The 26,345-nt window shown below is 37.2% G+C and overlaps 2 protein-coding genes across 4 annotated transcripts in view; both read left to right on the top strand.

The window, feature by feature from the left end:
- The window catches only part of LOC109203939 (uncharacterized), a 36,891-nt gene extending 32,342 nt beyond the window's left edge, over positions 1-4,549 (top strand). For both annotated transcript variants that reach the window (XM_025910960.1, XM_025910959.1), the window contains 3 exons: positions 3,043-3,336; positions 3,606-3,728; positions 3,830-4,549. In XM_025910960.1, coding sequence (XP_025766745.1) covers positions 3,043-3,336; positions 3,606-3,728; positions 3,830-3,888 — 476 coding nt within the window. In that variant the 3' untranslated portion in view covers positions 3,889-4,549. The remainder of the gene's footprint in view (positions 1-3,042; positions 3,337-3,605; positions 3,729-3,829) is intronic.
- A 3,351-nt stretch (positions 4,550-7,900) lies between these two features.
- LOC102081016 (uncharacterized) lies at positions 7,901-15,692 on the top strand. Of its 2 annotated transcripts, XM_025910969.1 has the most exons (6): positions 11,040-11,304; positions 12,263-12,320; positions 12,771-13,088; positions 13,906-14,172; positions 14,472-14,603; positions 14,846-15,692. In XM_025910969.1, the coding sequence occupies exons 1-6, from the start codon at positions 11,179-11,181 to the stop codon at positions 14,926-14,928; spliced, it is 984 nt and encodes a 327-aa protein (XP_025766754.1). In that variant the 5' UTR covers positions 11,040-11,178; the 3' UTR covers positions 14,929-15,692. The 2 variants fall into 2 exon arrangements, 1 of the variants encoding a protein (XP_025766754.1); XR_266686.4 differs by lacking the exons at positions 11,040-11,304; positions 12,263-12,320; positions 12,771-13,088; positions 13,906-14,172 and adding an exon at positions 7,901-8,272.
- Positions 15,693-26,345: the final 10,653 nt, after the last annotated feature.

Genomic DNA, 26,345 nt, shown 5'->3' with positions numbered 1-26,345 from the left:
TCTATGAATCTCACAACAATGATGGTGACATTTTCTGAAAGCCAGCAAAAATACCTACGTTTTGATGTATAATTTGTGGAAGTTGAGTGAAAATTGAGCAAGTAGCAAGAAGTTGTTCGGACATGAAGAGAAGACTGCGAAACCTACAGTGGCACACTGGAAGCCAAGTGCATAGCAACCATAACAACGCATGTATTTTCTGAAAAATCACAAAAATGAAACTCAAAACTTAAAGAGGGATAAGATGAAAACAGTAACAGATATGAAAAAGCTGAATCATTAATGAATAGCCCAATAATTTGTGAACATTTTAAAGTTTGAATGGTTGTTCTAGGCGAAAGTATGAGAATGTAGTTAAGTTTCAAAAACAAGCAATTTTTAGCAGAATTGTGGAAGTTTCCCATTCATTTCAATGGGACAAATTAAAGGAAAAAAGCTTAATATTTTAAAAAGTATAATAGCATAAAATACCAAAAGTCATAGCCATCATTAGCAGAAATAGCAGAATAGTTTAAAATTTGAACGGTGAAAATCGGCTGAAAATTGTTAAAGTAGTTAAGTGCCAAAAAACGTACAAAAAGTGGCAACTAGAATAATAAAGTATAAAGAATAAAGAGAAACAGGAACTCAATAGTGTGGATGCATAAAGCATCCACACAATAAATCCGACGAATAGTAATATGTGTGCCTCTTGGCATAGGCACACATAACTAAAACTAGAGCTAGCAGAAAACAAGAAGACAGGTCCTAGCAGTAGCGGTTTTAGATACGGGCGACACGGGCAGTTGCCCGGGGCGACATCGTGGTGGGGGCGGCATCACGGGCATCGGCAAAAAAAATAAAAAATTGCTCGTACTCATGCTGCCCCGACATCATGCCAGCGCATATTGGGGATGGCATAGGCACCGATCAGTTTTCTATCGCCCATTTGCTGGGAGTAAGGGCGCCCTCCGTTTGCGAGGTGCGCCTGCTGCTTGCGGCACAGGGAGGAGAGGGCGGGGCGGTGGGGGATTCTCTGGCTGGCTGGAGCAGCATCTAATAACCAACTCGCAAAATAAAACAAAATAAAAACAAAACAACAACCACGAAAACACCAGACATTATGATACAGACTTATAATTTGCACCGATGTTTTTCTATATTTCCCTCGGGATGAATAAAGCATAATCAATCAATCAATCAATCAATACACGAAAAGTGAGCGAGAGCCCTCGGTGCGCCTGCTCGCTGCTGAAGTCAAAGTAAACTTTATTGTCATCTCTGCTACATACAGTGCAGTATATAGAGAGACGAGACGACGAGGCTCCAGTTACAGCAGTGCAAGTAAACAAACAATAAATAGTTAAGAGTAAAAACGTTAATGTACACTTTAGGACTCGGGGTAAAGGGCTCAATAACAATTTAAAATGTATATTTTATATTTTGTTGATTTAAAGTCTCACACACAACCCGTTTTTAAAGTTTAAAAAAAGAGAAAGAGGAGGAGTGTAGCGACTTCCACAGTCGCTAGAGGCCGGGGACTGAGCCTGCCTATTTGCCTGACGTGCTGTCAACTTTACAATAATGCGACAGGTGGAATTGCTTGCTTGTTTATTAAAGTGCTTGAAAAGTTTACAGAGCAATGTGATCGGCTCGCGATTCAAACTCTTAAAACATCACAGGCTCTAATGCAACAAGGGGAAACTCGTTGTGCTGCGGTCAACAAAAAATACAGCTACCCAGTCCTCATCTCTGTCAAAATCAAACCAGTGAAAGACAGACTGACTCTTAATGTCACCGCTAGCACCCACGTGACTCCAGTTACACATCACCATAGCAACCAAACAAATAAAAACCCAGTGATCATTAAAATTCAATACATTTAATTATGCCTCCTACAAGGAGAAACGAGCAAAAGATACAGGTAAGCACATGTGTCATTGGATAATGGCAGGTCATGTATCCTAAAACTTTCAGAATACTTTCTTAATTATGTGGGTTACAGCTCCTCCAAGAAGAAATGGTAAAAATAGCTAAAGTAACAGACTAAACTCCAAACAATATATACAATAATATAATATTAATATAATAGTAATTAGTCAGTGTCAATTGTTGATTTGTCCTGTTCTCATTGTATGTCTAATTATGATGTCTGCGTGTGTGTGTGTGTGGGGGGGGGCGCCAGAGGGAGTGTTCGCCCAGGGCGCCAAATAGGCTAGGACCGCCACTGGGTGCTAGAAGAAAAAGAGAAAGTGACTCAATGATTCGACAAGACATGAGGGGAGACTGAGCCAATATATACACAAGGGTGATACAGAGAAGTGCATGGGAACACAACTGGAGCAAACTAGACTCAACAAGACATTACAAGAAGCAAAACTAAACATAATGCACACGGGACAAGAGACTATCAGAGTGACACTAAACACATTCAAAAACAGATATGATAGACTACACCCTGGCAATGCAGGGGAGGACGCACCGAGGAAAGCCCAAGAGACTAGACATAAAAGGATACTAAATTAAACAATAACTAAAAACTAGAACTTAAGTAACAAAACACAGAGGCTCTCTAAACTGAACATCAGAATCTCAATATTCTCGGAAATTAAATCAAGTCTAACAACCTCAAAAACCTGGGTCAAAGACCCAGGAGCATGACAAAACCCTTATGGCACTGAAATATCTGAAACTGAAACATCTCTTTGCATTATTATATTAAAGTCTTTACCTTACAATATAAAGCAACTTGAGGCAACTGCTGTTGTGATTTGATGCTGTATACATATAACTAAATTAAACCTGGAAATCCAAAATTGTAACCCTTGAATGTTATTCATCTATTATTATTATTATTATTATTATTATTATTATTAGTCAAATTGCTGTTTAAAAAAATATTTCCCCAAATGTGGGACAAATTAAATGTATATTTCTCTTAATACTTGGTGATATTTCCATAGAAACCTTTTTTGTGACTTAAAAAATACAGTGCAAATTAACTTAAACTATATTTTATTTGTCTTCTACACTGCTTACATGATATGATTACATGTCTTCCAGCTCCAGTGTCAAAGCCAACACTGTCTCAGACGTGTTTGTCACCAGAACAGATAAAGGTCAACTGCTTCTCTGAGGAAGATGGAGTGCAAATAATTTTGAGTTTGGATGGTCAGATACTCATACAAAGCAATGACCACAACCAGTCCCTAAACATTTGGACAGCCGAGTTTCCAAATGTTACCATCATCTTAGATGGAAACCTGACTGGAAACCTTATGTGCCAAGTTTGGAATAATATCAGCAGAGATGAAACCGTTATTCCCCTGGCAGCCTGCAGTGGTAGAGTATTTAAACGTAAGATTTTCTGAGACAACACTACATATTTTCTTTCAATGGGATTTGAATTTATATGCAGTAAAAGAAATTATTTAGCATATGGTTTGGGTCGCTTGTGAATTCTTGTGGGAAAAAGTTAGTATACATCTCCTGTGACTTCAGATATTACTGTATGTTGAAGAGATGGATGGGAAAAGCTACTATTTGGAAATATTTAAGAAGCATTTTGGTATTTCTAAATTCGTCATGATATTCAATATTGTTTGACATTTGCTTTTGCATTCTAGGTTCTGTTACAACATTGACAGTGGCTGTGATAACCAGTGTCATCATGCTGTTTTTTATTGTAGTTTTGATTGTGGTTGTAAAACGTTTTTCCAAGAAAACAAGACCAACAACAGTTGATGAAGGTAAGTAAAGTATTTAAAGCCTTGCTGGGATTGTTTTTCTTTTTAAACAACATAGCTTCATCCAAAGCACAATACACTTTTTTTTATTATTTCCCCTCTAGGTAACTTTGGCAGTGATGTTATCTACACAGATGTTAGAGTGATTAGAAATAACAAATGAAATAAAACCAACTCAGGAAAATCAGCTGGGAAAGGATCCAACTCTGACCCTGAAGTGGTTAAGTAGATGCATGGATGGGTTTTTTCCAAATTTTGTTTTGTTATTGGTAATTACTCTAATATTTAGCAATTTAAACAACTAAAATGGGTAACAAGGATGAATAATGTTTATTGTTGTGGAGATGTATTAGGATATTGCAATCAATTTACAATATTCATTTGCAACAAACAGTGTAATCTTTGACACCTCCAGCTTGCACATAACTTCACACAACACAGCTATAGACAGAAACAGCTCCTGTCCTCACTAACAGCTGAAATAGTTAATGTTCATAACTGTTAATATTCTGTAAAGCTTCTGTTTCAAACAAATGAAATGATCAAAATAATTAGTAAAAAGAATTAGTAAAAGAATAAAACCTTTATAAACTTTATCCCAAATCCTTATTTGGTTAATTCTAATTTGTAAACTGAAAATTACCAAATGTTTCAAGAAATTACTTCTTTGTTATAAGTTCTGTTTTTGCAGAATGGTATAACAATCTTTGGTATCAGTATTGTACTATCATCACTACATACGTATATACATATATATATACATATGTCAAAGCATATATCCAGTGAATATATATATATATATATATATATATATATATATATATATATATATGTATGTAGATAGATAGATAGATAGATAGATAGATAGATAGATAGATATATGTGTATATATGTACCCATGTATATACATGTATATACATGAGGAAGACTATTTAGGAAGTTCTTTTTCCACGTATGCATGTATATAGCTTCTATAAATTTGCTAAACCTTCATTTGTATTTTTGAAACAAAAAGAGTGTTTTTATACCTGAAAAAAAGGGGATTCTACATGTTGCTAGATGACAGGCTGATCTTGTATTAATAAAAGGCATTTTTGTGAATTTACAGCACTTTGCTTCATTTTACTGTTGTGTTCTTATGTTTGCATCCCTAGTCTAACTGTCCATAACATGAGGAGCGTTAATGTTCAAAAGTAAACTCTGCACATGCTTTTTAATTTTTTTAATCATTCAGACTTAGTAGATCTGTGCTGTATTGTATCTTCAGAGATAAAAAATAAACACCCATGTCATTCCTGTTTCTGAAGCAGAGATAGTGAGAATGGAACAAGTTGTGGCTTAAGCACACAAACACGTCTATGGTTTTCATGTCTAATGTGAAACTTCCTGTTAGCATGTTCTACCAAACTTTGATGTACTATGCATGACTTAGGAGAAAAAAGCTTTAATGGTACTGTATGCCACATAGTTTTGTAAGTTTATGGTCTGAATTCATTTAGTAATGCTCCACTGTGGGCATATCACAGGTCCTACTTGCACATGCTTTCTACATTTACTGAAAAGACAGTGTATTTATAATCCTATGAACGCGAGCAGTCAAGTTTTGATTTCTGTTTACTCTCAGTTAGCTGATTTTAAACTTACGATAGATTGATTCTGAACAGTTTTTTGACATTCAGGGGTGAACTGGTAATCTGGCATGCCGGGTGTTTTCCTGGTGGACTAACAAACTTTCGGGCTCCTTTGTGCTGGCCATACAAGCACTGACAGCATCCCATTGGTTCATTTTCATTATTGACTAGTGATAGGGATTCCAGCTCTTTTAAGAGAACCGACTCTTTCGGCTTGACTCACTACACAGATCTGGCTCTTTCGGCTCCCAACCGGCTCTTCAGGTTGTTTTGTTGCTTTAATTAATTTATTATCAACAACAATATAAAATTATGCAGAAAATGAAGTACTAATGTAAAAAAAAATTGTTTTTTATTTATATATGTTTATTATATAAATATGCTTTTATTTATTCACTCCACATAAAATTAAAAAAATAAATTATAAAATACAAAAACCAACTATTTACAATTCTACTTTTAACTATTTAAATTTTCAGCTTTTTCCTTTTAAGCAAATTTAAAATGAAACAACACAAAACACTGCCATCCACAACACAATAAAATATAAATTAATATTCAAAACAAAAAGAAGATGCATGTTCTCTGTCATGTAGGCCTGGGATGATTTTTTGGGAGACTGTTTTCCTGCTTGGAATTGCATACATAGGATTCAGTGCATGAATAAACTATCTGAACCCTTTAACATCCACAACTGAAAATAGTTGGAAATCAAGTGCAATCATTTTTGCCAGGTGTTTATCAATTGAGTTCTGTCTTGCTGGGGTCACAGACTTCTGCAAAAACTGTCTAATAGAGCTCTGGGTTGGTTTAGGTGGTTGTGGTGATATACTGCAAGATGCTGTAGATGCAGCAGCAGCAGCAACAGTTGCAGTAGACACACTGGCATCTTCATTAATATCACACTCAACTGACTGTGTTTTATCTTCCCATTGCACTGATGGGTGGACAGTTCTCAGGTGCCTGTGCATGTTGTTTGTGGAGCCCGCGCTATATGATATCCTTTTCTTGCAGACTCTACACTCTGTCTATGTATTGTCAATAAAATTGAAATGGTTCCAGATTTTGGTTCTTTTCTTGGTGTCACTCATTTTCATTACTATACCTTTCTAATGTGATGATGTTTTCTCTTGTTGTTGCCCCTGGCTCTCTTTCTCTCCCTCTCCCTCCTGTTCTGCTCCTGTGCCACTGCGAGTGTAACTACCGCCCCTCCCCCCTCTGCTCAGTGCAAGCACAAGGCTCATCTGTGGGGTGAAGCGAAAAAAAGTGTGAGAGAGAGGGTGAGAGAAAGAAAAAAAAGAAAAACAGCTCCCAATAAGGAGACGGCTCCCGTCATTTACTTCAAAGATCTGGCTCTAAGAGCCGTTTCGTTCGCGACCGACACATCACTATTACTGACACCGGATTGCCCAGTCAAATCTCTTAATACGACCGGCCCCTCCCCTATCTTCAGTGTGCAGTTGATCAGCTTGTAGAAAAGTTTAGCATGGAAGAAAAAGTGAAGGTGGAGCTGAACAGCTAAGAGAAAAAAATAAGAAACTAATTATAGATGCAGTAAATGTGTCATAGTAACTGACATGTTAGCTGAACAGTAGTGCCAGCAACAACTAATAACAGCTAGTAACAGTTAGTAACCAGGCCTCACACTCACAGGAGGCTACTGCTGCTAGCACCAGCTGTGGAGTAGTGAGTAAGAGATGAGGAAGATGAACTATTTAGGAAACTGAGCCATTGACCTGGTAAGAAAATAGAAGGAGTGTTATAATTAGGAAGGGAGAGATTCGAGGATTAAGGTAAAATGAATGGCTACTTGGTCCATGATCCACTTCGAACAGCTAAGGTATAGCTTTTAATTATTGTCACATGGTACAGTGCAACGTGTTTTATGTATACACACACACGTGTATAGCAATCATGGCGACATTCCATGTTTCTATAAAAATATGCGATTTCTGACCACATGGGCCTCTGCCCCTGACAGGTGCAAAAAAGCACTGAAGACCGACATTCTCTTCTGTGACTGAAGGCTTAGAGTAGGGCTTGCCACTTTCATGTTGGGCCCAGCCTGGCTCAAAGACCTAAGGCCAGGCCACAAGCACTCTCAGTGTAGTAGAGGAAATTTTTTCATTGTCTCATTATACTCATTCCATGTCTGTCATGTGCATTTATGTATGTTCTCCCCAGCCCGTCTTTTCTCTCTCCCTATTTCTCTCCCTCCCTCCATGTCTCATCTTCTTTAATGTGTTTACCTCTCTGTGTTTCCTCCCATTGTCTCCCCAGCCTGTCTTGTTCCCCTGTGCATGCCTTTTTCCCGGCCCCATGTCACTGGGTATTTTAGTCTGCGTCTTAGTGTTTCTAGTTTTACATTGACAGCGTCATGCCCTATGTTCATTGTGTTCAGTTTTGTTTCCTCCTGTCTCGTCTCCCCTAATTCATTTCTGCCGTGTTGCCCATGTGTTTCCACTTCCCTTGTCACCCCTCTGTGTATTTATTATGTGAGTTTACCCTTGTTCATTATCGGGTTGTCTCTTCTTCATATCGTGTCGTCTGTTCTTCATGCATTATGTTCAGGTATTTACGTTTAAGTGTTCCATGTCCAGGCTTCATGTTTCAGTATTTGTTTAGGTTTACTTTTCCCAGTGTAGTCCAGTTTGTCTACCAACAATTGACAACTAGGGTGTCCTGGGGCCACATATATACTAGCTATCATAGAGCATGATCTTGTAATAATAAAACAAGGGCATTTTTGTGAATTTACACTCTATTTCCCCTTTTGATAATGGTGTTTTTGTTCCTTTAGATACTAGACTTGTAAATAGCATTGCTTCAAAGTTAAAAGTCAGTATCGCCAGTGCCTACCCTGACAGTCTGTCCACCACATAAGGAACTTGCGTGCTAAAAAGTATTCCATATAAGGTACTGTAACCACATCTCTTTCTCTTTCATTCTGTGTAGCTCTTGTGTTGTTTTGTGTCTATGTAGTTAAAAATACACACCCTAGTTTGCTACTGTGTGAGGACAGTGAGAATGGAACAAGTTGTGGCTTAAATAGATTCTATCATGCATTGTTTTTTGTCTACTGTGAAACTTCCTGTTTGTTTCTTTTAACAGACTTTGTTAATGCAGGCTATGTTGCTGAGTGTACATGCAGGACATGAACCCCCTCTTATACTCCTAGGGCGTAAGACAACTCTTACTGCACAACACATAGCTGATGCTTTGTTGGTTCAATGTATTTTAAGAATTTTGTTGTCACTGCATAGGTAGAATAATAAATGTACAATATTTCATTAATGTAGGTTTTTAAACTATGATTCACAATTGATAGGAGTCTTTCAAGTACAATTTCAGAAGTCACCAATTTTAGTTTATATTTTCATTAATGTCCCGCCGTGGGCATATTGTATGTGATGTAGGAATTTCAGAAGGTAAATGCCAGAAGTATAACACAGTATAACCACAAATAGTTTGGTTCATAATTTGTTAGATAGTTTGTTGTTTTTGCAATTTTGTTGGTACACCACAACATTAGATTTCAAATCAAAAAATAATATGCAATCAATCACAGACTCTGAGCAGAAAGATCTGACAGGGTAGCATTGTTTGGATTATCTTTTCTCTACATACCTTTCTCTTCTTCTAAGTTAATATTGGTTTCTGTCCCAAGAATTTGTGTTAGTAAATCTATGTCCAGTTGGTTAGTGATCACCTGTTTTTCTGTCTGTATCTGGAAGTCCCCAATCCCACAGGATCTTAGATGGGTGTTCTCAACCACCCCAAGGGGTGCATCCCATTTTGACCTCTGGTCTTCTAGGCCATACTCTAGTAGAAAGTAAGCAAGCAAAATTTATTTATATAGCACTTGTTAAGACAGGAAGCTATTACAAAGCGCTTCACATGAGAAGGAATATAAAAGCATATTAAACGAAACAATATATTACACACGAACATTACCCAAATGCTTGTCTAAACAGATGTTTTTTTTAAGAAGCCACAGAGTCTATGGTGCGTAGCTGGGGAGGTCAACTGACAGGGGATTTCTTTAAATCACCCTGCCGTTCTTTCTTCAGCTGAGACACCTGAGTTAGAAAACACCAACACTGCAGATTTTCTTTAACTCACGAGGGCAGCCATGGAACGCAGGATCTGCGTCTCATCACTGTCTGCGTGCTTTATTTATACTTTTCTGTGTGTCTGTATGTGTGTGTGTGTGCGTGTGCGCAAAGATAACAAAGTTATTCTCAGAACTCAGAGCTAAGGTTCCCCTTTTCTAAGTCTGTATGTTCCAGAAGAGAAAGAGGAAGCTGTAAGTTGTTTATCACAGAAGAGTTCATGTCAAAAGTTTAGGTAAAAAGTCATGTAGAAATCTGCTTAATGACAAATAATGAAAGGATACATTTTGTGCAGCTGATCACATATATACAATATTCTCTTGACAGCTTCACATGAACAGCGGGCAGAGTGTCACATGTAAAGGAGAGATCAAATAAAAGATATCAGAAGCAGCGTGGCATGAACTGTCATCGACATGGAAATTAAAACCAATAATTACAAAAACTTATTACAAATAAGTAGTTATAAAAGCTTACTTAACACACTTTCAACACAATCTCAATTAAGTCACTTAAGTCAATTAAGTTTTGTTAAACTGCTATATATGAGATTGTTAAACAATATTAAACCATTTATATCCATCTTTATAAAAATATACTAATGATAAATAATGCTTTAGTATTAACTAATACTTTATTGATGCTTAATAATGTGTAGTTATGATGAAGTGTTACAGTACCAACTCTTTTCTTCCATTAACTACATATTGTTTTGTCTGCTGAGGATGACGCTGGGATTTTTTGTGTCTAGATCAGTTAAACTAGTTTGTATTTTCTAGGATATCTTCCGTAAGTAAAGGAGGAATAAATGCTAATTCCTTACATTAGAAACTTTTCCTTCTTTAATTTCTTCTTTTCTTAATTTCAGTAACTCAGACTAAGAACAAGTAAATATAAATAAGATACGTCCCTCAGTAATACTTGTTGTGTGTAATGATTCTAAATATTTGCCTCCACAATTCTGTCTAAAGCCACAACCACCACCCTACAACCACTGAGAAGAACGCTGATCGCAGGTGAGTGATGCTAAACTTGCAACTAAAAATGCAATAAGTTTACTGTAGCTCTCATCTAAGTTGTTTAAACTGTTGGAAATGGAAACATGGTATGCTACAAAGTTTTTGTAAAGAATTAGCTGAAGGTGGAAAGACAAAATAAGAAAGGCAAAATAAGTTAACACAAGAACACAAAAAGAATTCCCAAGTCATTCCTTGCAGAAAAAAAGCATGCGAATGGAATTAATGTTGAACAATGTGATTATAATTTTAATCTGATGTAAAAAAGTTGGTATTTACAGCTAGAAGTGCTTGTTAAGTGCATTACTTGTTCATCCAGTCGTTCCCTTGTGTCTGTGTTTTGTAAATACATGCTAGCAACATTATGTCAAGTTGAATTCCCAGTAAAAACAAGAATGGACATGATCTTGTTTCAGAAATATCTTTGATAACCATATCAGGCATATCTTACTATCTGATTTGGATGTCTGATTTTTTTCTCATCTGCTTGTAGACTTTGGCTATTTTTGCTGTTGGAAAATAACGTTTTTAATAATAAATTTGTAAAACTGATAATAAAGAGAGAGAACCATTTCATAGGGCTTTTGTAAAGTTGTGATACTATAGAATGATTGCCCATTGTTTCTGAATACTACATGAATATTACAACAGCCCACTGTCACCATAATGTCAGCAACACATCCAGTAGAACTGCATGAAAATAGCTGCTTCCTCAATTCTCTCTACACAAGACAGTGAGAAGAGATATAGATCACCCAGCTGTCAGTGGGAAATTCACTGTTCATTCAAGCAACAAAAAGGACCTCGTACTTTAAATATGGTGAGTACCTTTTACAGTTTTGACTGTTCCAATTGTAACATCAATTAACAAACAAACAAGCATATTTTAAAGTCTAAATGATATAAAATCCGATCTCTGAAGCTGTCTGCTAATTAGGGCGATCGTGGCTCAAGAGTTGGCAGTTTGTCTTGTAATTGGAAGGTTGCCGGTTCGGGCCCCGGCTTGGACAGTCTCGGTTGTTGTGTCCTTGGGCAAGACACTTCACCCGTTGCCTACTGGTGGTGGTCAGAGGGCCCGGTACCGGGCGCCAGTGTCTGGCAGCCTCGCCTCTGTCAGTGCACCCCAGGGTTGCTGTGGCTACAATGTAGCTTGCTATCACCAGTGTGTGAATGGGTGGATGACTGGTTGTGTAAAGCGCTTTGGGGTCCTTAGGGACTAGTAAAAGCGCTATACAAATACAGGCCATTTACCATTTTTTATTTACCATATTATTATTGCAAATATGAAAGTGTGTTTTAATACAAAAGTAAACCTGAATCTGGTTGACTGAGTATTAGGGCCACATTAAGAAAAAAAATGTATTGATCGTTCTGAGAATAAAGTTGAAATGTCAAGAAAAAAGTCACAGTAGTATATTGAGAAAAAAAAGTTGAAATACTAAGAAGGAAAAAAATACAAATGTGGAAGAGTTGGCTGGAAAATGACCAAGGATGTATGTTATATCACAAGACACGATAAATTGGCTGATCAATTTGTTTCAAACTCATCTACAAGATGTTTGTAGAGGTATGGCAGCTGTGGCAATTTGTCTTGAAAAACAAGTTTTCTCCACATTTTGACTTTTTTCTCAAAATAGTATTTTGACTCTTTAATCAAAACAGAATTACAAATTATTCTCAATATATCAGTAATATTTTTCTCTTAATGTGGTCCTAACACTTGTAGGTTGTCCGATATACATGTCACTATTGTTAAGAGTTTGATTCTGCCACAACAGAAAATGATATTGACCAGCATGATCATTGCAGCTCTGACAACTGCTCCTCTGGCACAAGGTATGCTTCAACAATTACAAACTACTATGTTGTTTAGCAGCAATTACTATAAACAAACAAAAAAAAGATATTTAAATTTCAAGTCATTCCAAAAATATTTTACCATATTATTAATTGGATCAATATTTAATACAGTGCTGTATTATGTACTGCCAGGTCTCTATGTCTTTAATACTGATACTCACACAGCATTGCCTCAGACATTTAAAATATAAATGAATGAATGAACTATGAATCTGCAAAAATGAATACATAAATAAATAAAAAATGAATAACACAAACTGCAAACGAAAATAAGTTAAAATTTATTCAAAGTATCTGGTTTTCAATTTAGTCAGTAGTTGGTGGGATTCATAAGGTACATCACAAGTAACTGAAAACAACAATTTTCCCTTTTTGTGTTTTTAGTTTTTAGTTTTCTTTAACATTTTTTCTTTTTTCTCTCTATAGGGTTATCAGAGTGTAATCTAACTCAACCTAGATCCCATAAGTGTTTTGGAATATTGGGACAACCACTCATTTTTTACTTACCTACTAGTCTAAACACAAAGACCAGATTGGAGAAGAATACAGATGTTATTTTAAAGTTAGCAAATTACTCCTTACTAAATATAAATGAAAAATACAGGAGTCGTTCTACATTCTTCACAAATGGAACATTTATGCTGAGAAGTGCAACAAAAAATGATTCTGGAGGGTACAAGATGGAAAAACACACACCTGATGGTGTGTTATTGCACACAATAATTGTAGAATTGGACATACTAGGTAAGACAACAATTCCTATTTTCTTCGGAAAATATATGTGTAACAGCAATAATGCATATGATATGGATTTACTGTAAAGGAGAAAATAAACAACTTACATTACAAATCTTTTTAAACCTTTCATACCTAGATTAAAAATGTTTGTTTTTTGAGCAGTTTGTCTTAGAGTCATAATTTGCCACATTCATTTTCTTTAGTAAGTTTTGAAGGTACCTGGAAGCAGAGTTTCTATAGCATTTTTATATAAATTATTTTGATGTAATTATACTCTTTATTTTTTTATATACACTTATATAACCAGTTGCATAGATCAGCGGTCCCAAACCCCTGGGCCACGGGCCGGTACTGGTCCGTGAGTCGTTTGGTACCGGGCTGCAAGAGTTAACGCTAGGGTGTGAAATTCATGGTTTTCAGGGTTTTTAGCGTTATTTTTTTAATCGTTTTTATCATTAACTTGGTTTCCCTGGGTCTTTTCCCATGTTTCAATAATAAATATTTTTTTTGGTACCGGTACCGGTTTTATTTTGTTGTATTTATCTGCGACACCTTAAAGGCTGTCGGACATAAACCGGTCCGTGGCACAAAAAAGTTTGGGGACCGCTGGCATTGATGACATATACAACTGCTGTGTTGCATGGTCTTTTTACTGTAGACGCCTCTCAAACCTACTTTGTTAGGTTTATTAGCTAATGTCTCTAAAGAAGTAATTTGTTTAAGAGTTTCTTTTACTGGAAATTAAATACAACTGAAATAAATATATAGCCAACAGTTTCCAGTTGGCATCACATTTTTAAGTGACTATATATCTGTTTTTCAGCCCCTGTGTCAGAACCAGCTGTATCACAGACGTGTTTGTCACCAGAACAGATGACAGTGAGCTGCTTCTCTGAAGGAGATGAAGTAGAGTTCACTTTGTCGTTGCATGATAACTCACTGATACAGACCAGACCCATGAAAACTGACAAACACAACGTTTTAAACATTGCCATCAGCTTACATGGTCAGATGATGGGAAACTTGACATGTATTGTTCAAAACAATGTCAGCAGAGCACAAACAGTCGTCCGCCTTAGAAACTGTACAGGTAGAGTCATGACATTTTATTTTATCTGAATATCTTTAAAAATATATTTTTGGGGGTCGTGTATTTTGTTGTAACTATCGGGTACGTGTGTGTGCTTTGATTTGTTTTACAGAAAAAAGAAAGAAAATGATCTTTCAACTCCATGGATAGCTTGCATTTTTAGTTTATAGTAGTTTACAGTATTATGCACCAAATTCAAGTATGCATCCCGGGTTTGAGGTCACTTGAGGTCATGTAGCCCTGTAAATGAGAGTGCATTATCTCAGTTCCTTATTAATGTTGTTTTTTATATCTTCTAGATACAATTTCTCACCTCTCTGCCTTGAATGTGGTTGTTGTGGCAAGCATTTCTATTCTACTTCTGGATTTGGCCCTGCTTCTTGGTATCAAATATTTCAATAGGACAACTAACCCTATCACCGTTAATGAAGGTAAAAGATACATATTCACTTAATGTTCTTGACTTAATAAACTAGTATAAAAACCTGGACAGTTTTGTTGACATTTCTGAAAATCTTTTGAAAAAACTAGAAATTGGAAAGCGTGAATTTATGTATTGGGAATATGTACCTTATTTTACCATTCTGTATAATGTAAAAAAAAAGATACAATATTATTATCCTTTAACTGCGCAAGACACAGTTAAAATGTCTTTTTTTAAAACTTCTTTCAGTTCATGCTGGTGTAGTCTACTCTGTCAGAGTGAAGCAACACACAAGGAAAACACCAACCACTTCACACCAAAATGCAAATTAATTTTCTAATGAAACATGAGAAAATTAAATTACATATATTTGCTATGTCGGTCATAGTTCTTTGTCATTTGTCCCACCCTTTTGAGGTCATGGTGTTTGGGTTTTCTATTTTTTTAGTATTGAGTTCTCTTTATTGTTTAGTTGTATTTCCGTTTCCCCGTTGTCTTGTCAAGATGTCTCATCTCCCCTTCCTGTGTGTCATTCCATGTCTCCCCTGTTCATGTTCATTAAATGTTCTCCCCAGCCTGTCATGTCTCTGTTTCTTGTGGTCTCTCGTCTCCTCTCTCTCGTCTTCCCTGGCTCCCTCTCTCACATCTGCCTTTCCTCCTGTTTCTAGCTCACGTGTCAGACTATGTTACTATGTTTCCTGTTTTATTTTGATAGTCTTGTGGTCCATGTTCACTGTATTTAGTTTTGCTTCCCCTGTGGCGTCATGTTAATTTGCTTCAGCTGTGTTTTCCATGTGTTTCCACTTCCCTCGTCTCCTCTCTGTGTATTTAGTGTGTGTTTTCTGTCATCCATTGTTAGGTTGTCTGTTGTGTTCACGTTGTGTTTCCTGGCTTCCATGTTTCCTGTTTTTAAAGGTTTCTACATTTTGGTTATCCCATGTTCAGGTTTTTATCATGTTCATTTGATGTTCTTTGTCCCTTGAGTTTAGCATTTAGTTTCTCCCAGTTTAGTTCTAGTTAAGTTTTGCTTTAGTATCTGCCTGACTTTTGTCAAGTGCTACATAATAACCAGTACATTTACCTTGTTTGTTTTTTACTATTTTTTTTTTTTTTTTTTTGCTATCTACAATAGAAATTTCTGTGAGTGTGTGTGTTTTTTTTTAACAATGTGTCCACAGTAAAGTGAATAAATAAATAAATAACACAGGACATTTTTGTCTGTTTTTTGAAAAAAAAAAAACAAAACAAGAAAAACTTTGTGATTATACCACCAGGAGGCAGCAGTACCAAGTAGTTTAAGCTTGATGTAAGCTACCAGCTGGACATAATTTGTAGACTCTCAGCTTTCAGTTGAGGGTATCCACATTCAAATTGGATGAAGGGTTTAGGAATTTTGGCTTCTTAATATGTGCCATGTTGGACAGTTGATCCAAAGTCATTTTCAATTATATACATTCGCTGTGTAGGTACCTCTTAAACTTAAGTGTATTTTATCTTCTTCTCCAATCCTAAAAGAATCTGCATGTAAATGTACATGCTGCCAACAGATAGATGCCAAACTGTGCTTCATTGTTCTTGTAACAGTGACAATAAAGATCTATTCTATTCCAAAAAGGAATTGAGTCTTTTTGAGGTGATGTGCTTGCATTTGGGAGATTTTGCTGTGAGCAGGCAACATGCGGTCAAAGGAGTCCTCTGTGCAGATGAAAAAAGCCATCGTTAAGCTGCAAAAACAGAAAAAAACCATCAGAGAAATTGAGACAACCAAACCAACCAAGTAATAATATATAGGGTTCACTGCAAAATGCAAGCGACTCAAAAGCCTCAAGACTAGAAAGGCTAGATTGGACGTTGCTAAAAAAACATAAAGAACCCCAGCACAGTCAAAAAACATTTGACCAGGGTTTCTATAAATATACAAACAGAGGTTGTGCACACTACACAAACAAGACACGGCAGAAAACAAGTGACGAAGGATGGCACTGCAATGTCTTTTTATTTAAAAAATAAAAATTGAAATTTAAACACAAATTGATTATCAGTTGTTTCTGTCAGAGAACAGTGTATTTTAGATGAGATACAAAAGGGCAAGTCAGACAGAGAGCAGCATGACAGCAACAACAATATATGTGCTGTCTGCTCAAATCCAACTAAATGCAATCAAATCGATTGGCTGGTGTTTCATAATGCAATGAACAATTTATTAAAGCAAAGAAGTAGAATATTCTAAATGGCCAAGTCAGTCACCTGACATTAACCCAATTGAGTATTTCACTTGTTGAAGACTAAATTTCAGACAGAAAGGCCCACAAACAAACCGCAACTGAAAGCCGCTACAGTAAAGACCAGGCAGACCGTTAAAAACGAGGAAACCGAGCATCTGGTGACGTCCATGAGTTCAAGACTTTATGCTGTTATTGCCAGCAAAGGGTTATCAACCAAGTATTAGAAATTAGCATTTTATTTTCAGTTATTTAATTTGTTCAATTGCTTTGACCTCCTGAAATGAAGGCATTGTGGTAAATATGGTTTAGTTCCTCACATTTTTATGCAATCTTTTTTGGTTAACACACTGAATTAAAGCTGAAAGTCTGCACATCAGTTGTTTCATTTAAAATATATTGTGGTAAAATTACCAAAAAAGTTGTCTCTGTCTCTCCCTCAAGATACTTGGCCAGGCTTTTGTTTTAGATTCCTTCAGTTGCTGCTACTTTGCAGTATTTCTGCATTCAGTTGTGTATTTAATAACTGTACTGGGTTGAGATCAGATGATTAACTTGGCCATTGAATAATATTATCTCTTTTCCTTGAGAAATTCTTGGGTTTCTTTTGTGGTATGTTATGGGTACATTTGAACTGTGAAGGACTGTCCAATCAATTTAGCAGCATTTGGCTGGATCTGAGCAGAGGGCTTCGCCCTGTAGACTTCAGAATTCATCCTACTATTTCTATCTGGTCACATCATCGATCAACGCTAGTGATCTGGTTTGACTGGGAGCCAAATACACCCGTTTTTTTGGCAAAGTTTTTTTTTTTTTCTGCCTGTCCTGTCCACCTCTGTAGCAATCAGAATTATTGTCTGAAGGCCAAGAAAAATGCCCAACAGATTTACTTTCTAAAGTGGACCTTTTGCTATACTCGTCCACTTGATTGTCATAGTTTATTCAGTCTTTATTATTTATTTTTATTTTACGTTATTACAATCTGAACAGACAGAACCCAGGGACAGGAAAGACAAATAAGGAGAAAAGAGAAGTCGGGAAGAGAATTAACAATCTGTCAGGACCATCATTTTTATTGAAGCGACCCTTCCCATGAGCGATATGGGTAGAGATTTCCATCTAGCCAGATCATCTTCTACTTTCTTTAAAAGTGGGAAGCCCAGCAAAAATATACACAGAAATTAATAACAGTGCTCCCATCCTTTCAATGTTCTTTGCTGGAGCTGACCTCAAAGCAGCCTTCAGACTTTCAAGAACAAGCATCAACATGCTTGTGCAAATGCTCCCCCAGGAAAAAAAAAACACGGTTGGAACCACGAAATTGAAAATGGGAGATGGAGGATACCCATGCAATAATGACCCCATATCGAATATCTTTTATAAACCTCTTGTGTGTTCATGGTTGTACAGGTTGAATCCAATGTTAAATGTTATTGTTAAGTGTACACTTCTTTAAATGATTTGTTTTACTTTGAGTAAAGAGATTCCCTGTTACACGTGCACCAAAAATGTCACTTCATTTTTGACATTTAAAGTGCTTTATTTAAAATTTGTCAACAACTTTTTTGAATAGTGACAGATATTGCTCTGCCCAGTGTTGGGGAGTAACAGAATACATGTACCGGCGTTACGTATTTAAAATACAAAATATGAGTAACTGTATTCCATTACAGTTACCGTTTAAAAAGGTGTTTAACATTTATAACATTTATTTGTCCTTGTTTATAATGTTGTATGACTTTATTGGTCATAGGAAATGTTTACTGATGCACCTTCCATCCTCTCTCTCTCTTCAGAAATGTGTATATGTCATTTGCCTCTGCAAATGTAGAAGGTGTAGGAACTGCATTTCTGTTCAGGGCAGTCGTGAATTCTTGGACTAGCATGAGGTATTCAACAAGGCAACCATCAGGTGTGCATGGAAACTCACAGTTTTCTAAAATGTTCTGGCACATGTCTCTGAATTCCTGGTTTGTTACCAGTGAAGGCTGTTCCCTCTCACAGATGGATTGCTTAGCGTAGTCTAAGAGGTCTGGGTCAACCAGGGGCGATTCTAGGATCAGAGCTTTGGGGATGCTGAGCACCCAGAGAGCTGCCCATCCAGGCAAGGTAAACTTTAGTCGTCACGATGAGATGTCTTTCCTGTCTCTGTCAGTCCCTGCATCCTTAAATGTCTCCAGTTGTCCTGAGTTCCCTCTGACTGTCTCCTTGGTGCATTTAAACCCCTGTTCCTCCCTGTCCTCGTCATCTGTTGTCTTACTCTCCATTATCAGTCATCATAATTGTAGCCTCTCTGTGCAAGTCTGCAAATTTCTTTATGAAATCATAAGATTCTTAAATTCACCAAGTCTCTCTGTCCCTGGGTCCTCGTCACAAAACATGACATCACTGTTTTGTACATTTTAACACAATTTAATCCCCACATTTGTGAAAGAAAAGCAAAACACTTTTTTTGAAAAGTTTGTAACAAAACGATCTGATAAAGGTTATTTAAATGCTGCTAAAGAAGAATGAATTAGAATTTTAAAAAATACATATTCTACCCTTAATTACTGTGGGAGAATAATGAATGATGCTCACAGTGAGTAAAAAATAAACTGAGCACATTTTTGGGACAGAGATTCACTTTTAATGTGTATGTATAATATAATACAGATACATAAAAATACACTTGAAATGTACAAAATATTATTAAAAAATTAGAAAAATGGAGACACCTTGGCCTATGGTACAATATATACAATGTATGAAAAGATCTTTACTGCAGATTCTACTATGGCTCTGGAGAGTTTCTCTTTTCTTTTATCCTGTCTCCTCACCTTGAGGTTGGCAAATCTGTCTATCACATTTTGGTGGTCAAGTCTCTCAAGCATCTTTCTCAACTGACATCACAGCCAGGTGCTGGAGTCTGCTTTGACCCATGGTCCATCTCAGCCAGGTATGGAGCTGACTCAAGACACTAAAAGACCTTTCACAGCTACAGCTGCTAACTGGGTTTGTTAGGGCAACCTGAATAACAGTTTTCAGTGTGGGGAAGAGCCGATTATCCAGAAGATTCTACAGTGTTAACATATCTGGAATGGTACCAGCCTCACTCTTGAGCTTCAAAAAGTTTTTGGCAACCGTGACTTCCTCTGACTGAAGCTCAATATAGCAGTGCCAGGGCTGACCACCCAGTTTGTTTTGCAGATTCTGTACAGCAGCTTTAATATACGGAGAACACAACTTCCAGATTGTATGAGTAAAATTAGTTGGGGGGGGGTTTCTTTGCCAGTTTAACAGTTTCTGTTTTGCCTGTTAGTATTCCCTGTCTGTTTTCTTACCTGGTGCTTCCTGATCTTGTACTTTCTCCTTATGTTCCCCTCTTTCCTCTCTCCCTCTTTGGACTGACAATCACACACAAATAGATTGTATTCAATTAGATTTTAAAAAAAATATTATTAAGATCACTAATAAAAAAAAAGTCCTCTCTCAGTGTACTTTCAAAGGGCAAATAACCAAACCACATGTACATCTAATAAAGGATATAAATATTGAAACACTGATCCAACATTATCCTTTATTGATGGATCATTTGATCTTACACTTTTACCTGAATGTGGCTCCTGTTTTTGAAAAAACTTCCTCATATCCAATATGGTAAATATGAACCTGGCTGTCTCTCTGTACACACAGACACACACACACAACAGGAGTTATAAGGTTAATGCGCATCCAGTCAGTTAGCTAGTTAGTACCTTGGGTTCAATATGCAGATATGATAAAATAACCAGTTTCTCTCATTACATTTCAAACAGGACAGTGGTAACAGCAGCAGGCTACGGATAATGTTAAGTTTTACATTTTAAATAGGTTATATAAATTTCAATGGGAGCAACAGGACGGTCAAATATCGCTGAATTTACTACAGAGTAGGACGGATTGTAGGGTAGCAAACATAGTCGGGAAACACGTTTTCAACACAGCAGGTTACCTGGTGTAATGTTTTTCAGCTAAAAACAAACATGGTCTGACTCCTACCTAACTATATAAAGAGTAACTGAAGGTTAAATGCAGCTAATATGTTTTAAGGCAGGTACTTATGCCTCCGCTCCGCTGCGTCTCAGCCACTCTGGCAGCAACGGTGCAAGAGCCAGAGCAGGGGGGAGGCGAGCTGGAACAAACCATTTTGGGGGGGGGGGTTATCTATACTTTTGTTGTTAAAATGTTCCATCTCAATTAAGTACTGTATGCTTTTTATATTTTTAGTATTGTGTCACGCAAACAGCAAATATTGTCAAAAAAAGGTAAGAAATCTTTGGGGGTGCTTTGATTCATGGGCTAATGGGCTAAAATCGCCCCTGGGGTCAACTATGTACAGCACATCTCCATATCCTCCAAGTGGAAGATAAACATATTGGAAACATGTTCACTTTGAATGATAAAAATATGTCAATAATCACAAAGCTCTTCCAGAACCCATATAATAAACAAATATCAGGGTTTACAGATGTTATTGCAGAAATTTAAAAAGATGGATATGTCACTCATAAACATTAAGTATTTGGAAAAACTATTTAGAACACTTTTTAGTTAAAGGTGCCAATATGAAGCAAGTTTTGTAATGACAGTAGAAATTCAGAACTCTCTTATTGTACTTGAACTAAGGAAAGTAAACAAATCAGACTTTCAAATGACATACCAGGAGGAGGTGAGGTAAAGAGAAGGTCGGGTTTCCCAAATAGACCTTCCAAACTGTTTTTAAATCACTTTGAAGCAGTGGCAAGTGTGAGTACTGAAAGCAGTTGCTATGAAATAGGAAAATTAAAAAAAACTCTTAATATGTTCCTCTGCTTCTTTGAGGTTGGGTTGTAGAATAAGGAAGAGCTCCATTTTTAACCAGTAATCAAGAACCAAAGGCATTCCTAGACCACATACCTTCATACTGCTGTTTTGCTTTTCTAGTCAATAATTTAGTTGCAATGTTCAGACTGAATCAAATACCAGCTGCACTGCTAAAGTTTAGGTAAGAGATGCTTCATCAAGCAAAGCAGACTAAAATCTCTTAAGCTGGGTTAAGCAAAGGGAGCTGACTGCTTTGCTTCGATTTGACTTTTCACACCATGACTCTGTATCTTCTCATTACACACTCAAAACAGCAGAGATACCTCGTTTGCAAAAAAAAAAAAGAGCAAAGAATCAAGCTCACATTTGCCACATTAAATATTTATTGTCTGGAAACGATATCCAGCGGCACCAAGGCACCTGAAATGATCACAAAACATTCACTGAAATGTCTCGCTGTTAATTATGTGATCAAATTTGTAAAGCATGAACATTGCATCTAAATTATTGACAGGTTAATTTCCCATGTGCCACATGAGTCATTTAAATTCTGCCAGAGGTGTGAAGCAGTTGTACCAGCTGATAAGTCAGGAATAAGTCAGACTTCATTATCAGTGTCAGTGCCTAGCACTACCTAAAAACAACACATTTAATTTAAATCTCTATTCATCTAAAGGGTATAAGAAAAAGGTTAAAAAAGAATTTTTTTGCTTGATTTAATGAATAAAAATCACTTCAAGCAAACTAGTGACAAAGATGATGATGAATCATGGAGGGAACACGAATGTCTGCACCCGATGTCACTTGCACGTGTATTGAATGGTGTTAAAACTATCCATTAAAAAGCCAGACAACTTCCAGGGTCTATGGGCTTCAATTATATCTTGATGCCATACATGCAGTGCTGTGCGAAAGTCTCATTACTTTGGAACTGAGTGGACTTATATTGATCAGAGAGTTAGAACTACTAAAAGAAACTTAGATTGACCTGAAAGGTACTAATATAGGTTAACTGGTAGTTGATGTAAATCAGGAATTAAAACCAAAACTGACCTGGAAAGAAAGAGGAATATATTTTTGTTTTATTTTTGTTTATTTTTTTGTCTTCTTCTTCTTGCTTCTGGGATTTGGAAACAACAAGTAAAGTATGCATATTATACACAAAAACACACTATTACCCATTTCTTGTTTTTATACTTAAGATGAATTATTCTTAAATGAAGACACTGATCTGCCACATGTAAAATGTAGCAAATTGTGTTTATTGTTATCATCCTATTATCATCTCTCTACCCTGTGTTCTCAAAAGTGAACACAGGGTCGGGAGATGATAGAGGAAATGAAAAGGGGGGGGGAAGAAGGGATGGATAGAAAGAAGGAAAGAGACAGGGCAGAGAAAACTCCAACAATAATCCCCTCTGAGCAAGCACTAGGGCGACAGTGGGGAGGAAAAACTGCCTTTAAACAGGCAGAAACTTCCAGCAGAACCAGGCTCAGGAGGGGGCAGTCAACTGCCGGGACTGGCTGGGGGTGAAGAAGGGAGGGGAGAGGTGTTAGGAGAGAAAGGGGGAGAGGGGAGGAAGAGGGGAGAGGAGAGGAGAGGTGAAAATTAAGATGGAACAGTGGTGGAGGAAGACAAAGCTGCATCAGGTGAGGAAGCAGCAATGTCCCTCCACCACAACAAGCGGAAACACTTTTTCTTCTTTTTCAGGTGCTGCTCCACAAGGGCCTTTTTCTCCAGGATGAGGGCTCTCAACTCATCAATTGTTTCTGCATTTTGCTTCTCCAGTTTCTGGCATCTTTGCTTCACTTCTTCTAATGTTGCTTGTGTTTCTCCAAGCTCTTCTTTCAGTTCTTTAGCTGATGCCTCCTGTAGTAGATTTGCCTTGAGCATGTCTCTGTTCCTCTCTTGTGCTTTGTTGTGCAGGTCTTCTAAGTGCTCATTTCTTCTCTGGATTTGTTGAAGCGTACGCTGCAGGTCTTCATGTATTTTCTCTTGTTGTTCCTTTTCCGCCTGCATTTCAGTGTTCTGTCGCCTCAAGTTGTTGAAGTTCAACAAGATCCCATTAATGAGCTCGGAGTTGTTTTTTGCCATTCCATTGATCCTACACTGCATCTCCGAGCATCGCTTTTCCACTTTTTCCTTTTCTCCTTCCAGTTGAGTTGTTTTTTCCTTCATTTCATTACAAAATTCTTGGAGTTGTACATTTTTCCTCTCAAGGTCCTGGAGAATTAGCTTTTCTTGTTTCTGTTGTTCTTTCTGTTCCTCTTTTTCTTAAAGAAGCACTTTATTTTTGCACTCTGTTTCATCAAGCTTTACTTTGAGCATTTGGTATTGTTCCTCCATGCCTTTCAGTTTGCGCTGCATTTCTCTCCGCTTTATGTCCCGTCCTTCCTTTTCTTGGAGGATTTCTTTAATTTTTTCCAGCGCTTCATCAAGTTTTGCTTGGAGCTCCTGATTTTTTTGGCCCATGTCTTGGAGATCCCACTCCATCACCTCAATAGTAGCGTTCCTGTCTTGAAGCTGGGCAGGCATGTCTTTTAATTCGGCGCTCTTTTTCTTGTTCTCTTTAATCAGGAACGCAATCTGCTCTTTTGCTTGACTAAACATTATTCCCCAGCCCTCATTAATAATGTTTATGTCAGGTTGGCGTTGTTGGCGTTCTTCAAGGTGTTTATTTTGTGCTTCTATTTGTCTGCACTTCTCTTGGAGTTGAAGCTTCTCTTCTTCAAGGTGTTTCATTTTGTTTTGTAGGTCGTAGTTTTCCTTCCTACTTTCCTCTAATGCCCTTTGAATGAATAAGGTGCCATCAGGGGAAATTGGCTGGCCACACCAGGAAGGAGAAGCGGCGTAATCCTTTTTTCTTTCTTGGTATTTTCTTGGATACATGTTGAAATCTGTGCACAGTTACTCAGAAAAGGTTTCCAAATGTATCTCTAGTCGAACGTTTGAAGACTGCCAACACAACTGCTGCGAACAAACTGACTAAAAATTGCTGCTTCTCACTTCTATTTATGGAAAATCAATCATCAAAGGACTTATGGAGTGATGATGTCACTCCATAAGCCAATGAGATTGTGACATAGCAGTTTAGAGTGGGGATATTTTTTTAAACCCTTTTCAAAATTAACTTAATATTTGAGTCTTTCTTAGTTTTAGTCTACCCCCCTCCCCATTTAGTTGGTTAAGAAATTAATTGCCACGAACATCCCTAGTGTTATTTTTTTCAATGTGTTATTGCACTAACAGACAACAGAAAAAAAAGATTGTTTTTTTTTTCTACATAATAGAGTTATAATAAATGTTTGGTTTTTTTTAAGTACAGAAATCAGCTGCTAAAATATTTTTCTTGACTTTTGGTGTTGGAAATGCTTTACAGTCTGTTTTGTAGGAATGCTGAATTAATATATTGACTGTCTGGCCCCTTCTGGCTACTTAATAGTTGCTTAAGGAGATTTTGTTCATCCCCAGCTGATCTCCATCCATATTTATATAAAATCTAGCATACTCCACACCACACAAAGTCAGAAGCCAGTTAAAATCTGTACCTGGTACCTGGTACCTGAGGCGGTGCTGCACTGACCAGTTGTTTCTGGCTATCCGGTTGTTCAGTGATGACGTGACGAATCCTACTTCCGGGCCTAAAGTAGTCTGCGTTTAATATGGCTTTTGTGTTGTTAACATGTTTAATGTTTTGTATTTTCTTCTATTTAATCTCAAAAAGCTCCTAAAACAGTCAGTGATCACTGTTGACCTCCCTCAGCTTTTATTACTGCTAATCATTTATTTAAGCTCAGTTTTTAAAACCTTACGATGTAACTACAGCACAGCCCATGCAGCAGTATATGAATGACTAACCTCGTATTGTGGATGGATTATCTCAGTTGTTCTCCTGGCTGAAGTTTAGTCCTTTTACAGCATCCTGCCATGCGATTACATTTGTTCCTGACCACCGAGAACACTCACGTTAACTTTTATCGAGTGGAAAAAAAGTTAGCTTGTTTATGTTATGCTAACATAGCTGTGTCGCTAGCGGTCACGTAGCACATCATTATATACCAGCTAGCCAAACTTCAGTAACCCTACAAACGTCACTGCTGTTTAGTTTTCTGTTTTCATTTATGTTGGAAGTTATTGCAGAGCTGTACGTTTGAATTTTTTTCCAAAACCCCGCAGTCAGGACATGCTATATTGTATTTAGATAGAAGCTAGCGAGCTAACTTCCTGCTAACTTCTAACGCCGTTAAATGTCATAAATTCCATTTTCATAGATGCCTGGATGTTAAACTCAATTGTTACACCTGGTAGAGCAGAACACTGATCATTTTATAAAAGATGAAAGACTTTAGACAGTTTTTCAACTCTCAGTAATGCCACAGTGATCGTTTGATATATGCACCTGCAGCGGAGTTTAGGCCCAGACACGGCCAGTGACGTCACACTGAACAACCGGATTTGCTGGTTCAACCTGCCTATTACTGCTACTCTTGGCTCTCATTGGTCAGTGCAGGCCGCGACATGCTCACTCAGCACAATATGAAACAGAACAGGGCAACAATAGGTCTGCTCCTTTTCATTGTCACTCACTCACTAGTTTTCACCTTCCCAGTTTTTCACCCTCTATTTTCAGCATACCCCCTATGTAGCACTATCTGGTGTGTGTATTTTAAAGACTTGATTCCCACAGTCCAAGTCAGGGTTT

Source organism: Oreochromis niloticus, linkage group LG10, assembly GCF_001858045.2.
Source record: "Oreochromis niloticus isolate F11D_XX linkage group LG10, O_niloticus_UMD_NMBU, whole genome shotgun sequence".
NCBI lineage: Eukaryota > Metazoa > Chordata > Actinopteri > Cichliformes > Cichlidae > Oreochromis > Oreochromis niloticus.
The sequence above is the reverse complement of the archived record's forward strand: the minus strand, read 5'-3'. Positions and strand labels throughout refer to the sequence as shown.

What these genes read in the sequence shown, in the direction of transcription:
- LOC102081016 (XM_025910969.1), top strand. Translation starts at nt 11,179, where the DNA reads ATGAAAATAGCTGCTTCCTCAATTCTCTCTACACAAGACAGTGAGAAG. An exon ending in AACTGCTCCTCTGGCACAAG is followed by an intron (nt 12,321 to 12,770) that starts GTATGCTTCAAC and finishes TTCTCTCTATAG; the next exon opens with GGTTATCAGAGTGTAATCTA. An exon ending in CCGCCTTAGAAACTGTACAG is followed by an intron (nt 14,173 to 14,471) that starts GTAGAGTCATGA and finishes TATATCTTCTAG; the next exon opens with ATACAATTTCTCACCTCTCT.